Source organism: Taudactylus pleione, unplaced genomic scaffold (assembly GCF_031769625.1).
Source record: "Taudactylus pleione unplaced genomic scaffold, aTauple2 ptg000244l, whole genome shotgun sequence".
Classification (NCBI taxonomy): Eukaryota; Metazoa; Chordata; class Amphibia; order Anura; family Myobatrachidae; genus Taudactylus; species Taudactylus pleione.
In genome coordinates, this window is record NW_028284646.1 from 1,125,021 (window position 1) to 1,143,663 (window position 18,643).

Here is an 18,643-nt window from a genome sequence, read left to right on the forward strand (position 1 = left end):
AAACTGCTTCCAACTCAGAGTTGGGATCTGTGGCGAGGGAGTGTCCTGCCCCCCCCTCCACAGATCCCGCCTCCTCAATGGGCCCGCCCTCATTGGGGCTGCTACCAGAGACTTTCCGGGCTGATTTTTCATCCCAATCTGCCCCTGCTGTTATACATTGCTCCAATAAACACTGTTCCTTGACTAGTGATTTCTTGTAAGATTTCACATATATCAGTGCATTACTCATGTATTAGAGATATTAACACTGCACAATGGAATCGGTATGCAATGCCGATTGTCGGGATACCTACTGTCAAAATAATAACAGCGGCATCCCAATGGTTGGTATCCCGACAGGGGTCAGATACTTATCTTCCCCCCTTCTCCCCCTAACCCTCCATTCTTGTAGTCTAACCTTAACCCTCCCCACCCCGCACCCTATCCCTCTCCGTTAGTGCCTAAACCTAAGTCTCCCCCCTTCATGCCTAAACCTAACCATCCCCCCTTAGTGCCTTACCCCCCAGTGGTGCCTAACCATAACCCTTCCCCCTAGGGGTGCCTAACCCTAACCTCCCCCCCCAAAATCCTACCTCTAACCCTGTCATGCTACCTAAACCTAATCCTTCCTCCCCCGCAGATAATGCTAAGTGCGTCCCAGACTAACCTAATTCGGGCAGGCATCCTTCTTGATTCCGGCATCGGGATTAATATAGGCATCGGTATTTCAACACCTACCTTAAATCCCTTGTCGGGCTTCCCCCGTCGGGATTTAGACCGACGGCATCACAGTCACCGGTCTCACAACTACATCCCCTGCACAATAGATCACTGATGCACTTGACACTCATAACATTAGTACAGTTCCTTTACCCGCTACCACATTCTGGCACACTTTTGCAATGCTAATATTAAAATATATATATTTATGGGACCTTAATTTCGGCAATGTGGGAGTTATTTAATTTTATTCCCTAGTTCATATTTTATTTTCCTGTAAAGATTCTGTTGAGAGTTATTCTCAGGATACCTGAGCCAGACCACTTATCTGTACAAATGCCTCGTCCTCTTTTACTGATAATTCGTCCTCTTTTACTGATAATTCTAATGATGGCATATGTGATGGTCACACCTTTACTGTCACTGATTCCCAGCAACAGTAGGACTTAGCTCCAGTTCCTTCACTGCTTTGAAGGTTCTAGATCTTGCAGGGTGATGCATAGTCCTTAAATGTGTTGTTACCATAATGGACCAATAAACCTAAAATACAAATTGTCTTGTATTAAAGTAATTAATGATATTAAAATTATATTTGTATGAGACTTACTGTACTAATAGAACTTTTCCTCAGGCATTCTGGGCCTCATTCAGAGGCGGTCGGAGGATGCAAGCGGTCGCTCAGAAACTGGGCGGCCACTTGCATCCTGTCCGGCCGCCTCTGTTGCAGTCGTTAGGCTGTGGGTTAACACCCACAGCTCTAACGACCACTCCGGTGATGGTCGCAATGGTCAGAGACCATCGCGACAATCGGAGCTTACGACGAGACCCCATGGTAGGGTCTCCCTTATCATAAGCCCCGGAGAGCTTCTGGCTCTGTCTGAGCCGGAAGCTCTCCACTGACATCACTAGTGATGTCAGTGGGGCCGCCCCCAAATGGTAGGCGTTCCCATGGGAACATCTCCGTTTGGGCTGCCAGCCCCCCGGCCCACCTTCCAAATGGGGCGAGCTGTCAATCAAAATCGACAGCTCGCCCCCTTTGGATCGAGACCCGCTATGACCGGCTCTGTTGGTCGTAGCGGGTCTCACGCATGCACACGACGGTGCCGGTGCCGTCGTGCGCATGCTCTGTGGGGGTCCATCGACCCGGTCCGAGCGCATCGGCGCTAACGACCGGGTCTGAATGACCCCCTCTATGCTTCCACTGATCATAAATGAAAAGTTGTTGCTATTTTGCTTATCTCTTCAGATTATTACTCAAATATCCTCTTGGTAATTTTCTCATCCTTGTAGGGAAATTACTGATCATTGTGTCACAATTGTGGGTTAGGGTGCTTTCCTGTACTTACTGATCTGTTTCATGTTACACAGGGTAGTGATCATAAAGTAGTGTTAGACCAAGCCAATTACAGAATTCCACAGCCCAAGTTAAAGAGTCCTGAAACTACTGGACTTTTAGAAGTCTAACACTGCAGGAGGGTCCTCTATCCAAACTCTCATGCCGTCCATTCACTCACTTTTCTGCTCCTCACAATGTGGCATTGACATGTTCCTAGTTGACCATAGAACATCCCTAGCTCTTCTGTGAAAACTCTGGTTAACATCCTTTTCCCCTATAGATTTTGCTGTCACATAGATGACTTCCTCCACTATAAGAAGGAGGTCCTAGACTACCCTGGGTTCCAAGAACATACTGACTCAAAGTCAGCCTCTCATGCCAGTAATTGGGAGGCTTTCAAAATCACTATAAGAGGAGAGCTCAATCTAATCTTTGTGGCGAAAAGTGTACAATCTTGCATATCAGTACTCACAAAACACCATCAGCAACTCCCTGAATTGAAAACCTACAGTAAGCTTCTAGTCCACAAGGGCCAGCTTTAACAGCTGCTCTTCACTAAAGCTAGTAAGACCTTGAAATAGTTCCAACATAAGCATTATGAAAGAGGGGATAAAACAGACACCACCTTTCCTATAGACTTTGGAATAAGCATATTAGAAATCAGATTATGTCCATAAAAACTTTTACCGGCTTCATGCTCTTCTACTACTTATTGTGCTGTGTGAGGTGTCTTCCCCATCTGCAGTCCTATTGGCCCAAAGCCATGCATATCTAAATTCTTGTACACATCTGTTTCTTTCACAATCACAAGTTTCAAGCCTCAACATAGAGATCTCACTGAAAGCCCTCTCCGATGCCATTAAATTACTTAAAGTAGCATCTGGGTCCCAATGTTGTTTCTGCTTAATTTTATGAAATACTTACCTAAGCTATCTCCCCCTTGTTACTGGACTTTTATAACTCCTAAGTAGCACCAAACGTCTTGTACCATATGGCACCTAAGTAGCACCAAACGTCTCATGGCACCAAAATGCTAGGTGAATGAGGACATTTCTGTAAATAATTATCTTGAAAGGGATGCTTTTGGGCCTCGACCCAATACACCATTATATGTATTGAAAACATAATTTTAATTAAATTGCATGAATATACTTAAAGTTTCTGTACATTGTTTCAATTCTGAGATGTGACAAATTTTTTACATTATGGAGCCCTAATAAAAAATACATATTGATTAACCGAGTATGTTTATTTTATAATTATTAAGTTAAGCTTAGATTATATTTTATGGAACAGTATATGAGCATTCCATTAACTTGTACTCTTAATAATGTATTATACAAATTAGTTATTTGCTTCAATGCTAATTCTTATTTGCTTCAATGCTAATTCAATGCTAATATGCGTATTTACCTTACATCAAAGTGAAAGTGAATCAAAAGTGGGTAATGCACCAGTGTTTTTATCCCCCAAGAAAATTTGGTCTCCCCTGTAACTTGTGGCCCCTTATTGTGTCGTTTGATATGTTGGAGTCACAGGGAGAAGAGAGTAGTCAGCAAGCTGAGCTTTGGTACATGGAGAGGGAAGTCAAGGCCAAGGAAAATCCAGAGCTGTCAGTACCAGGAGTGTGTTAGGAGTGGACTGAATTAACTGGTCAAAGGTCAAACCTGTTGAGTAGTGAAAAACAGAGCAGCGTCGAAAAGGATGTCCTGCCACAATTCCAGAGAGCAAGATAGAGAGCTAGAGGCTTGTGTAATAGGGTGCGAGCTGGGGACACTTGCATAGATTCCTGCAGTGGCACCAGCTCACAACCTATTACATAAGCACCAAAGAGACTACCCACTGAAAACCCAGAAGCTAGCACTGGACCCTAAGGGTAAATGTAATAGGCTGTGGTTTTGAGACTTTTTGGTATTCAAAACCAAGTTGATTTACCCTATTAAAAGAGTGCTACTTTAAAACATTGGGCAGTCTCGCATTAGACTTGCCGATGTGTCAAAGCAGCAGCTATTACATTTACCCCTATAAGTAGATGTTGTGCACTATGACCCTGATACAAAAGCGAGCGCTCGCTCTGAATCAGGGCGGGCACTTCTTTTTTTAGTTGCTGCCTCCTGGCCGCTCGCATAGCTGTGGGTTACCACCCACAGCTTATGTGAGCGGCCAGGTTATGGTAGCGATAGTCAAGACCATCGCAATCATCGGGCTTGCGATGAGACCCCTGCGGTACGGTCTCCTTGCCGCAAGCCCCAGTGCACTTCCTGCTCTAATAGAGCAGGAAGTCCACCGACTGACATCACGAGTGATGTCAGTAGGGCCGCCCACAAATGGCAGGTGTTCCTGCAGGAACGCATCCGTTTGAGCAGCCACCCCCCCCCGCCGTGCCTTCCAACGGGGCGAGCTGTCGATCATCATTGACAGCCGCCCCTTTTGGATACGAGTGCCGGAGTGAGTGCTTTTTGCACTCTCTCCAGGGCTCACACACCCGCAGTGTGCACGCTGCGCGTGCGCACTGCCTAACAATCTACCCGTTTGCAGGCGGGTCTGAATCAGGCCCTATTAACGGTATTATATGACACATGCCTGCAAATGTTTGAAGTTGGTGAATAAGAATAGGAAGGCCATGTAAGCCTGGTGATGTATTATGTACCTTGGGGGTCTAATTAGTGCTTCACAAGTGTGAAGTTGCCCCTAAATTTAAATTATCTTCCCCAAAAGCACTTCTGCATTGGTACATTCATACCCCTCACAGTCCTAACAGTTTGGAGGAAAATAATTATACAAATATAACAAGGATACAAATATAACAAGGATACAAATATAACAAAAACAAATGCTGTAACTTACTTTCCAGTAAAGAGAATAAGACAAGTTTTAATGCAGCAGCCAGTACATACAGAATAAAACTGATATTATGAATCACAGCATGCAGAAAAAGCAGCAGCGCATATATTCAAAATAAGAATATAAATCATGTTGTGTGCTTTGTCAGTGTTACAGGAAAATAGTGTCAATTTCAAACAAACATATAGGCACAATTATAAAAAATGAGACATTTCCAGGCACAGTTGGAAGCTACACATATAGCAATTACCATTTAAAATTCCACATACAGCAAAAATAAATAAAAAATCAAACTCCATTCTCTGCATACTACAGTACATATGAAAACATTGTGGGTTATGTTATGTATGAATATATTCTACAACGTTAAATTGAAAGGGGCCTAAATGTATTTGCACTATACTGCACTGTCAGATCTATAGAAAGGGTGATTGAGATGGGCAGCAGACAACGCCACAACATGTCAGCTTAATGCTTCCTGCTTAGTTTTACAAAATGGAATGGCGGGTGAATAAAGATGATTTTCTGAGGATAAAAGTGATGATTATACAACTGTAGTAACAACACTATTTAAGGTTGAACACTTTCTCTACAAATTATACCATCATACAGACAGCAGACCCCCAGTATCACTGTGCCTCCTACACAGAGCCAATGCACTGTTCTGCTGAAATGTTTTATGAAGGCAGTAAGTGTTTTTATATTTACAGAATGTTGATGCATTTGTCAGTTACTGTCCATTTCCATTTTTACCTTCTATCACTGTTTTCTCACTGTAAAATGCTCCCAGCATGTTTTCTTTTTATCAGTTACACATTAGGGAGTAGATTTACTCAAGCTTTTAAAAAATGAAATGTGGTGGTGCCCTTAGCAACCAATCAGATTATAGTTATCATTTTCTCTATTGCATCCTAAAAAATTATACACAGAATCTATCTAGAATTGGTTTCAATGGTCAACAGCACCACTTTTCATTTTTAGAAGTTTTAGTAAATTACACTAAGGTTTGATACAGTACAGTAAAATAGATATACATATATATATATATATATTTTAAAGAACTTACATATTTAGTTTCTCGCCCAGCTGTTTTTGAGAAAGGCCTTGGTATCTGCACATGCAAATAAAAAAGACAAGTTTTTAGTTAGTGCAGAGTCATAAGTGTGTACCTGTTATCCCCATATAACATATGTACAGTATGTTATAAACAGAACATCACTGGATTTCTTCTTCTAATATCTACAAAGTTACATTGGCACTATCTACACTTGTTCTTTAAATACTGTAATGTTTGCTGAATCAGTAGTGTAGCTGGTCTTATGTAGTGTGCTGAGGGAACATTTTTCCTTTTTTCTAGTCTACAATAAACCCCTCCCTTTCATGCACCTGTGAAAGACCATTAAGTTTATTTGCGCAGCCACCGTATCATATTGCTGTACTAAGAGGCATGGATGGAACCAGGATTTGGGGAGTGTGCTGGTTCCTGTAGTGCCATTCGGAGGATCTTGGGTTGCCTCCTGGTGAGTTGGCTCTCAACTTAGATATATTAATGTATGTGCTATTATCATGTGGCATAACAGTATGCAATTATACTAACCCAAAGTTGGTGCTATTATCATGTAGCGTTAGGGAGACTGGTACAGAGATGCCTTGACGTGGCCCAGTGCTTAAACATATTCTTGCAAACATATGCAACAAAGATCTCTGGATTTCTATTATGTAGTATTCAAATCATATTGCTGGACTAATGTAATGTGCAGGAGGGAACAGTTTTCCTCTTTTTCTTGTCCTCCCTTTCATGCACCTGTGAAAGACCATTAGGTTGATCTGAGCAGCCACCATTTTATATGACTGAATCAGCAGTATGTCCTTCCTTTCTTTTACATACTGCTAAAGGAAATTACAGAGTTTATTCTATAAATAGAGAAATGAAATTAGGTCATTTCACCTTAGTTCAACATGTTAGAAACAGGTCTTATCATCTTCACTCCTGCCCGAGTTTCTCCCTCTTCCATGGGCAGAACAATTGAACAGTAGTTAGCCTCACAACACTGGGGTCTTGGAATTGTTTCCCATCATGGCTTAACAATGGGAAGTTTGTATGCCCTCCAAGTGTTTAGGCTTCATTCAGATGCTCCAGTTTACTCCTTGCCTCTTCTATCCACTTTTCTCTTCTGCCTATAAGACTTTGGAACTCTTAGGTTCCATGTCTACATTTATTTTGCTTACCTGTTATATATGCATTCTTTATCACACTGTAAGGTACTGTGGAGCAAAATGGCACCATAAAAATGGCATTCTGGGGCAAATATTTGGCACTGATGTCAGTGGTCAGAGACCACTACATCACTGCCTGAGCACACAGTGTAATGGCATGGTGGCATAGGATGTGATCATTTCAGTGAAAGCCCAGATAGCTGCAGTTTCATTCCATGAGGTGGTGTCAGTTAAATAGTTAAAATAACAGTTGGCATATGTGTTAACAACTTTTTGGCATTGTCACATCATTTACGACCACCCAGGCCCTTCATTAACTGACATGGTCGCAAACAATGCGACCACTCAGAAACACACAAAGGGCGGTTACCAGAATATAATCTTCTAGCAGGTGCCAATGGCAGAGGGACCACCTGACCCCTCTGCATCCCTGCATCCATCCCCAATGTAAGCACAGCAGGACCCCCCACCCAGTGGCTGAAGAGAGAAGCAGCCACTGTAGAAATGTAAATTAACACCCCTCAGCCCCCCAGTGTGTACCTGGTGGCTGCTCATAGGAGTAGTCCCTGGGGAAATCAAAGTCGCAATGGTCGCAATGTTCTGATCATTAATAGTCCAATATATCAATGACCAACATAATAAAAATGATGTTAATGTGTGTTTCAAAAAACAAAAATGTAAATTATTTCAATAAAATCATGTCAAATAGATGTTATTGTCCTAATTGTCCTAATTCAGTCATAAGAAAACCCCAACAATTTCGGAGCATTTTTGGAAAAACAGTTTGCCAGTTAATTGGTTAAGGAACAGGGAACCTGTTACTATTGATGAGCTATTAAAGCACATTGGGTGCATTAGTTCCCTAAACAAGGGTTTCTGGAAGTAAATAGGTGCCTTAGAAGGTGGTGATGATCTCTGGGGCACATATGAGACGTTTCATGCTGCCCAAAAAACATCTGCACACATACTACAGTAGATTCACATTCTGAGATTTATGTGGCAGAGGAAACTACTAAGAACCTCTCAGTTAGGACCTGCATTAAAAATAAAACTACAACACTTTGGAGGAGATGTGTCAAGCCTTGGAGAGAGATAAGTAACCAATTAGCTTCTGTCATTTATGTAGCACATTCTATGAAATGACAGTTAGAAGCTGATTGGTTGCTTTGGGCAACTTCTCCACTTTATCTTTTTCCAAGGGCGTAATCTATTGACCCTAAAATTTTAGTAAAACGTTCAAAAACTGCAGTTTTCGGAGGTTTGTCACTATTACTCATATGCATTAAAGTGGTCTTCAGTGGAATTCAATAGGGCTTCAATGTGCAGGTATGCACCAAGCACGGAGAGAAACATTTTTCGTATATTGTGCCTGATAGGCAATGCCATCTATATATGGTGTTGCCTACAGACACCTATGGGCTCCTTTCTGCACAAAACCTATGAGAGGGATTCGAAAGACCCCTCATTGACCACCCCTGTGGCTTGCACATGAGCAGGCCGATGACCGCACATGCACAGTAGGACTCCCAGGTAATTTACCCGGAAGTCCTCACAACCCATAGGACAGCTCTAATCAAAAGATAAGTGGTGGGATGTATTGCATGCAATATGCGATGTATGTTACTTCACATCCCAAAGCTTGATACATCTCTTCCTTTATCTGCAGTACATTTTTATGGAGATGACTATCTTTTAATGAATTTTGTCTTTAACAAAATGGTAATTTATGTTTTGGTAATAATGTGACTTTAAGAAAAAAAATTCAATAAAAGTAAGTTAATTATGCTCATTGGCAGTTTCTTGGTTGCGGTAACTGTAACACTAATTGGATTTTTTTGTTATTACTTAATTGATGTGTGAGGAGATTAGTATTAATTATGTAGAGTTGAATTCATTTACATGGTATAAAACATTAGTCTGGTAAGATGGTCAAATATATATTTACTTAAAGGAGCCTAATATTGCTGTGGATATTTTTTGTACATCAATATACGGCTCACAATTATGACTCATTTCTTGTTTTCTTTAACTCATGTTATTAAAATTATATACAGTGTATGCTTGTCATACTTTTATTAACACAGGTTTTTTTTTTGCTTTTTTTAGTTGTTAGTAAAATGTATTAATTAATGCAGTCCACAACTTTAAATTATTTACTGATAAATTAATGACATTTACTACTACTCTGTCCCATAATCAAGCCATATGAAAACCTCATCTGCCCTTGGGTCTGGGGTGATTTTTGACTTTACTCTTGGCCATATGCTCCACAGTAGGCAGTGGTGTTTCCTTGAATATAAGCAATGTGCAAGAAAGATACTGTAGTGCAAGTAAGAAACAGGGCTACGTCAAGGCATGGAGGGGATAAAGGGTCAGTAGAAACATAAAATGACCAAATTAAAGGATCTAGTAATAATGCTAGGAATATTCCAAACAACATAGATGAGCTAGAATTACTCATGATTTGAAAAAAAAAACATTATATACATTGGGGACAATACAAACTTTGCTGGATGAAACCTGTGATTGGGGAGTGATATTTTTTACTTAAGTGTCTATACTGTATGTGCTTTTAAAAGTTAACAATAAACATAACAGAACTGATACTGTCACTAGACATCTTTTCACACGCTCATATTAACCTGACAAATTATACCTACTGTAATATATACTAGATATAATTTACTTGAAGATTAATCATTAACATACCAATTGATTATTGATATAATGAAGCCTATTTTCACTTATGTGAGATGTCTTGATATATTCTCTATTTTATATATTTTGTAGGGATGTGCAGGCTCGGATAGGTTTAAATTTTCCCGCCAAGTTCGGATTTTTCCCGCCAAAAATCGGGTCTCAGATAGAGGCAAAATGTCATCTTTCATGGACAAACATCATCTTTCATGGACTTTTGTCCATGAAAGATGACATTTTACCTCTTTCTGAGACCCGATTTTTGACGGGAAAAATCCGAACTTGGCGGGAAAATTCAAACCTATCTGAGCCTGCACATCCCTAATATTTTGTGGCTTATGGATTTGTAAGACAGGTTTATGAAATAGTGTTCATGCTGTAAAAGTGACCAAAGTTGTCACATTTATTAATCCATGTGTATTACCATATATTGTCTTGTCATTTCTGCAGTTTTATTTTATAATAAGACTGTCTTATGTTGGGGGGTGTGGCCTGGAGTAGCTAGGAGAAAGAAGCATTTTGCCAGCTCTCCTGCATATATCCTTCAATTATCCTGTTTTTTTCTGGTTATTTCTCCCCAAAACTGGATATTTCAGTGTGTTACCTTCTCCAGACTAACTGGGCTCCGATGTGGAAGTTTGCAAGCAGTGTTTCCCAGTTTATTTCCAGGAGTTTGCAGCAGCCAGGTCCTCTCTCACTGGGGCCTGTTTTTCCTGTCTCCAGCTCCCTAGACTGACTCCTGTTATTTTACTTACCTGTGGACTCTATCCTGGTGCCTGACTGTGTCCTGCAGGATCCGATGTGTGTCTCCTGCTGGCTCTTGTCTGTATCGGTTGGGGAGTATTGGAAGCGGACATCAGCCATCCTGTATTTTTGGGTGGTGGCTGTGAGTCTCCCTGCGCACCAATATCTCTGCTGCTGTGGCTGATCTGCCCTGTTGTTCCTGACTTCAGCTGTCATCTGAGGATTTCTCCTGGGATTTCTCCGTTATACCTGCTGTCTGATACTGTGCCTCCCCAGCTGTTAACCTCCTTGTGGCTGTGTGCTGGTAAGCTCTGGTGGTGTGCTAGCCGCCATCACCTTGCCACTGATTTCCCTCCTGGCTGCTGCTCAGGTTATCCTGTCTTGCTGAGACTACTACACTGGTGGCTACGTACTTCAAAGATGGCTAGTTCTATGCAGCAAATTATCCAGGCTATTAATGCCTTTTCTGTGAGGCTGCTTACCAAACTTGAGGATGTGATGATCGTGTCTGTGAGTTCAGCAGCTGCTGTCCGCATGTCTCCTGCAACAGTGCAACATTTGGATATATCCTGTCCAAGGTCTGTGTTTACCTCTGATTCTGATGCCCTCTCGGCTTATGGATGTTTCAAATTTGATGAGGTTTTTACAGAGATCCGTTCTTCACTTCCAAAAGACAAGTTAAAGTTTTGGGACTTATCCTTGCAGTACTTCATGACCCTTTTTATCTACTCTTTGCTGGCAGAAAGTTTACAGTATTTATTGCTTCCATGCTCCATAGTGTGTTCTTGGGGAGATGGGGACGGGACTATTTATATAATCCTACAAGAGGCTGAGGCCTGGCCAGATTAAGATTAATATTTTGAAACCTAATATTTTGCTCTAAGGTCTTTGGATATTTTATTTTTCTTTATTATTATTTATCCAGTTGTTTGAATTACTTAATTACTCTGCTAATTTGGTGTTCATATATAGAAGTATAATGCTACATATTTTATATGGAAGAAACACCATTCCTTTAAAATGTGGGAGAGCTGGGCAGAACCTAGCTTAGGGTCATTAGTTTATTGCTCTCATCAGATACATGGGTTTCTGTTATCCTGCATTTCTGGATGGAGGGGGGGGTTAGGTAGTTAGTGTATGGTAGTTAGGGTAGCTTAGTGTGTTTGGGGGGTATTTAGGGATCCAAGTATGCCTGAGTTGGGGTTAGGTTATATAGGGTGGGGGGTCCAGGGAAGGGGTTGTTTAAATAATTATTTTTATTTTTAGGGATATAGGTTTTATTTTGATATTTGGGTAGATGTGGATGTTTTATTATTTTGATCTTGCTCTGTATTTTTTTATGCAATTTTATGTTTAAGCTAGTTGCGGCAGGTTGTATGTATCACTTTATTTTAAATACTGTATTTCTCTTATCTCCAAATTTATGTGCTCGAATGGCGCCTTTGAGTCCCTTTTGTTTTAAATATATATGATAAGGAGTATTCCATATATACTTTTATTCTATACCATAATATACTATTATGTGCAATATTACACACTTGCTCATTGTATGCTATATTTATTCTCCATATTTAATCCTCTTAATTGCTGTATATACTGTTTTTGTTTTGTATGTATGTTAAAAAATTTCAATAAAAAATTATTGAATTTAAAAAAAAAAGACTTTCTTGTGTTGTGTTGTGATGTCATGTTACCACTGATTGATATGTCTTTTTCAAGCAAATTAAAGCAACATTTAATCAACATCTCTAAAATTATTTTATGTTTGATATTTCGACAATGCCAGCTGTAAAATTGGCATTTACACTACTAGTTTTCATAAAGGATTTTTTATTTTTCTATTATAGAAGAATTTTACTTTGAATGAGTGGTAGAAGAAGTAATGGGAAGAGCACTTCTGTTGGGCTTGGTGCTATCTAATAGAACAGATATTATATCCAATGTATGGGTGACTGGGTATTTTTATGGGATAGTATTCAAAACATGGAAACTGTTATATGTAAATATATATAAAATTGCTAGTAGTCAAGACAAACAGGTCAATTGTATATCAACACTCATTTACCGCAAGCTAAGAGTGGGAGCCAATTGGGAACCTAGCAACAAATTATAAAGTTCTTGGCATCATCCCTCCCTCAAAGAGCATTTTATGATGGCAGGGCTGAAATAAAGATCACTGCTCTACCATTTTAACTCAGCAGGTGGTCAGCAAGACAGTAATTCATCATTTTAAATATGTTATATTTGAAAACATATCTTATCTTGACTGGTACATTGGTATAATTGTACCAATGGTGAACCCCAACCATTTTATTTTTAAAAACATTAGTCATAACATAATTACTGATTATATTAATGTAAAGTAAAAATATCTAGGTAATCTGAAACTGCTCATTTTAAATACCTTAAAAAATACTTACATTGGCAGATTTAGTATCACATTTTATTTTCGTAGATCTTGATGTAGATGCAGAGTTACAGTGCTCACAAAAAAAGAGACAAAACATAAAAATAAGTGTTATTCATCCAGCATAACAATGAGCACCTGATAGTCAATCATGTAAATGATGCTCCACAAACACTAATATGATATAAGCCACTAAGTCTTATTAGTGTAGCTTACATATATATCATATAGCAAGTTTGTTTTGACACCTTGCAATAAAAAGAAACAGACAAAGGTTTACCTGCCATTTAAGCATTAAAGTTGAAAATTATATACATATATATATATATATATATATATATATATATACACTGTATGTATGTGTGTGTGTATATATATATATATATATATATATATGTATATATATATATATATATATATATAGAGCAAAAAAATGGAGCACTCACCAGAATTTGTAGGATGATACGAGAGGTTTATTAATCAAAAAATACTTCATACCTCAGGTCTATGGCTTGAGGGACAGTCTCAACGTTTCGGTCCTTATAGAACCTTCCTCAAGAGGCACAACCACACATATTTTGCATCAGGGCAACCAGCCCACCCAGAAGCCAGCTTCACACTGACCATGTCTAACAGGCCCCTATAAATACCCTAAATGGGCGCCAGAGCCCATCAGCCAAATGGCAGCACATGTGACCAGACATCCCAGCATAAACACTCACTCACCTGGTAATACTCAGCGTGAGTATGACAACATAAGGAAAACAGATTGCACCTGTAGCATCATAATAACAAGCGTGCAGATCCGGTAATTACATACCGCACCTACTTGCAATACAGCCCTGCCGCAAAGGAAAGACAACAAGCGGCCGGGCGCACTGCATATCCGGGCCGCACATATCATCACATGATGTGCGCCCTCCACGTGATCAGCTATCTCAGCCGTCCAGGGCAAGCGTACTGAACATCCGGATGGCACACGCAGCAGCATGGCGTGTGCCATCCATCCGGTCTGGGATGTCAACATCCGGTTCAAGCGCTACTAGCGCAGAACCCAGAATGTAACCATGTAATCAAGAGACAAATATATACAATACATAATAGAAATAAAAATAAAAAACATGTGCTGTCACCAGGGTACTAACAGGGACCCATTATACATGGAAGTATAGAATAGACACCATATATCATCAAAATTGTAATAATAAATAATGAAGAACAACATTCAAAAAAACCATCAAAAAAAACTATCAAAAACAATTAAATAACTAAACGGTGCATTGGTCACACAAAAAAAAATATATAAAAAAAAAAAAAAAAAAAAATTTTTAACGAAGAAAAACATTCAATGGATTGCATTCATTTAATCCATGAGGTGCTACTGTGTTTAGTCGAAAGATCCATCTTGCTTCGAGCTTTCTCAGCAATAGTAGCCGATCACCACCTCGTGTGGGGGGTGGGACCCAATCAATAATACGACAACGTAAAGATGACACTTGGTGTCCCCTAAGGAGAAAATGTTGGGCCACTGGTTTATCAGAGTTCCCGGTAGACAGTGCTTGTCTGATAGTGCTTCTGTGATTGGCCATCCTCTCGCGGAACTTGCATGAAGTCATGCCTACATATGCAAGCCCGCATGGGCACGTGAGTAGGTATACCACAAAGTCTAGTAGGCAATGCAACTTATAACGAATAGAAATAGGGCGACCACTATGTGGATGAGGGAAACTTGAACCGGGTATTAGTTGCCTACAAGTTGTGCATCCGGTACATTTTATACAGCCAGGCTTCTGGGTGATAAGCCAAGTATTATCCTTCAACCCCCTAGATTGAGGGGGGTGCATCAGCAGTTGTTTCAGGTTCTTGCCCCTGCGGAAAGCCATCATCGGTGGTTCCTGTGCTATATGTGATGATATGTGCGGCCCGGATATGCAATGCGCCCGGCCGCTTGTTGTCTTTCCTTTGCGGCAGGGCTGTATTGCAAGTAGGTGCGGTATGTAATTACCGGATCTGCACGCTTGTTATTATGATGCTACAGGTGCAATCTGTTTTCCTTATGTTGTCATACTCACGCTGAGTATTACCAGGTGAGTGAGTGTTTATGCTGGGATGTCTGGTCACATGTGCTGCCATTTGGCTGATGGGCTCTGGCACCCATTTAGGGTATTTATAGGGGCCTGTTAGACATGGTCAGTGTGAAGCTGGCTTCTGGGTGGGCTGGTTGCCCTGATGCAAAATATGTGTGGTTGTGCCTCTTGAGGAAGGTTCTATAAGGAGCGAAACGTTGAGACTGTCCCTCAAGCCATAGACCTGAGGTATGAAGTATTTTTTGATTAATAAACCTCTCGTATCATCCTACAAATTCTGGTGAGTGCTCCATTTTTTTTGCTCTATATTTGGACGTTCAGTTCTGGATCAGCACCCCAGTGGTTGAATTTTGCTTATGAAGATGAGAGTGCGACCCAACAACATATTTGATATTCTCTGAAGGGACTCAGTCTGGAGTTCACTTTTGGTCTGACACCCATCATGTTTTCTACATTTGAATCGGTACCCTGATGCTGCCTTCTTTTGCACGTACACTTTAGTATGGAATTCTTTTGTTTTTCTTTTTTTGTTTTTTTATTTTGAGTTTGATATATCAAGCATTCTATTAACTTTGTTTTTTGTAATTTTTTTACATTTTTTATATTTTTTGTATTTGTTTGGTGCATTGGTCACTCTCCTCGGTGGCTCTCTGGTTTTGTCGTATGTTTCTTGTTGTTTGTCGTAATTGTGTATCTGTTTGAGTTCTGATTCTGATGTCTCAGTCCAATCCAATAGCCTTTGATGAGGGCTTGCTTTTTGCTGCTGAAAATACTCTGGTATCGCTCACTGATGATGATGCCGATAAGGTGTACTTTGACCATCTCGAGTTCCAAAAATTGCCAGCAGAGAAATCTGCGGATATCTATTATAAGCTACTGAGACTTAAAAGGAGAGAGATGGAATTGACTTTACATGGTCAATTTCTTTCGGAATATCATAGATTTAAACGTATCCCACGGGGCTTTCGGGTGATCAATATTCCCACCATTGGTAGAACCAGTGCAATCTTTTGTAGCAAATGGTGTGGAGTACTAAATAAGTGCTCTCTTGATTTGGTTCTTTTAGTCGTTGAAGAAGTTGGACTCGAGCTGGTTAAAGTGCGTGATGAGATCAGTAAGCTAGAGAAAGCAAGCATACCTACGCTTAAATTGGATCGGTCTGAGGCCTGGTTAGACAAACTACAAACACAGGTTGAAACTTTTAGGGATGATTTGGTCTCCTTTAAGAGGAAAAAACTACAGACAGTTGCTAATGATTATGCCACCCATAATGTATATAGGTGGCTGACGGGTAATCAATCTGGTGGTCAACGTCAGAGGAATTTTAGAAATCCTAGGGTGAGGATATTCAATACTGCTGACTCCTCCTCCTCATCTCAATCTGCCTCCGACTCTGATGCATTAAACCCCCTACCTCCGAGTGGTTTTTTAGCAACGGCTCGGCTGGGAGGGCTGGATCCCGGATTCGTAGGCCCCACCCGAGGAGAGGGGGTTACAAGGAGAAGAGGGAGGAGAAGAAGGATTTGAGTCTTATTTTCAATCTCTCTGATTATTGTTTGTCAAGAGGTGAGAGATCCCTGTTGTCTCTTGGCTTGTCCTTTGTGCCCACATCTAGACATGATCGGTTTAACCTTGCGGTTGATCATTTTAAATTTGGGCGCAAATTGAGACTAAAATAATTTTTTAATGACCAACAGGGTGATTCTAATATATTTGAACCATCTGCATTATCTGCTCCAAGTTTTTTTGACCCTCAGTCGTCCAATGCAAGCATTCGCACATTTCTTAGGATGACTGAGGAGGACTTTAAGACCGTGAGCCTTTCACCAAAATTTGGAAATTTGACGCCTGATCAAAGAGCAGCTATTGATTCATTGAGGCATAACACCATGATTGTGATTCGCCCCGCTGATAAGGGTGGGGTGGTAGTAATTCAAAATCATGCTGACTATGATGCTGAGATCAGGCGCCAACTCTCTGACAATGAGGTATATCGGTTATGTGATGGTAATCCGATGCCGGCCATTAAGAGATTAATTGATGGTCATATTGACCGGGCTGTCACTTGTGGATGGTTGACTGACAGTATAGCCAATTTTTTGAAGGTTGAGCACCCAGTGTGTCCTATCATCTACACTTTGCCAAAGGTTCATAAATCGTTGGTTAAACCCCCGGGGAGACCCATCATCTCCGCGGGGGGCTCGTTATTGCAGCCTTTGGCAATGTTTGTAGATGGTTTCTTGCAGAAGCTCCTCCCATTGATCCCCAGTTACCTACGAGATACTGTGGATTTTCTTGATAAGATTCTGCAGATTTCTGATTTGACTGATGATATGCTTTTGGTCACTATGGATGTTTCATCCTTGTACACCATCATTCCCCATACCCAGGGTGTTGATTCTGTTAGGAAACTCATGGGTGGGGTGAGTTTTGGTGGTCCTCCTATTGAGTTTATTTTAGAACTTCTACAACTGATTTTGATACAGAATCACTTTGTGTATAATGGCTGTTACTATATGCAGGTATCAGGCACGGCCATGGGCACTAATGTGGCCCCAGCCTATGCTGGGATATTTATGCATGATTATGAATCTACCAACATCATTCCTAGATATGGTGGCCGAATTACCCATTATAAACGTTTTATCGATGATGTTTTTTTGATTTGGAGAGGCACCGAGGAGGAATTTAATACTATGCTTTTTGAACTCAATCATTTGGATTGCACTGTGCGTTTTACTGGCAGCTGTCATCGTGAGTCGATCAATTTCCTGGATGTGACTGTTTTTCGTACTGGCACCCGATTGGGTACTACATTGTTCAGAAAGGACACTGATCATAACACTTTGCTATATGCAACTAGCAATCATCCACCTAAGTTGAAGGATAGTCTCCAAGTCTCTCAATTCATGAGAGTACTGAGGAATAACACGGATCCAATAATGGCAGAACAACAAATACTTGAGATGAAGGAGAGGTTTATTGAACGGGGCTATAAAAAGAAGGTTGTGGAAAACTGTCTAATCAGGGCACGCTGCAAGCTGCCTCATGACCCTAAACGAAAGCATAATCGTATGCTTTTTGTTACTCAATATGATGGTGCGTCTAACTCTGTGGCTAGGTCCTTGCGTAGACATTGGCCTATTATTAAATCTGATCCTACCCTGTGTAAAGTAGCACAGGAACCACCGATGATGGCTTTCCGCAGGGGCAAGAACCTGAAACAACTGCTGATGCACCCCCCTCAATCTAGGGGGTAGAAGGATAATACTTGGCTTATCACCCTGAAGCCTGGCTGTATAAAATGTACCGGATGCACAACTTGTAGGCAACTAATACCCGGTTCAAGTTTCCCTCATCCACATAGTGGTCGCCCTATTTCTATTCGTTATAAGTTGCATTGCCTACTAGACTTTGTGGCATACCTACTCACGTGCCCATGCGGGCTTGCATATGTAGGCATGACTTCATGCAAGTTCCGCAAGAGGATGGCCAATCACAGAAGCACTATCAGACAAGCACTGTCTACCGGGAACTCTGATAAATCAGTGGCCCAACATTTTTTCCTTAGGGGACACCAAGTGTCATCTTTACGTTGTCGTATTATTGATT

The 18,643-nt window shown here is 40.7% G+C and overlaps 1 protein-coding gene across 5 annotated transcripts in view; it reads right to left on the minus strand.

Annotated features, from left to right (window-relative positions):
• Positions 1–18,643, minus strand: part of MLIP (muscular LMNA interacting protein) — a 258,418-nt gene that overhangs the window by 45,896 nt on the left and 193,879 nt on the right. For 4 of the 5 annotated variants that reach the window (XM_088479668.1, XM_088479667.1, XM_088479669.1 and 1 more), the window contains 2 exons: positions 12,958–13,020; positions 5,946–5,990 (listed from right to left, as the gene is read on the minus strand). The exons of the other annotated variant lie outside the window; for it this stretch is intronic. In XM_088479668.1, the coding sequence (XP_088335794.1) occupies positions 5,946–5,990; positions 12,958–13,020 (108 nt within the window). The remainder of the gene's footprint in view (positions 1–5,945; positions 5,991–12,957; positions 13,021–18,643) is intronic. 5 annotated transcript variants of the gene reach the window in all.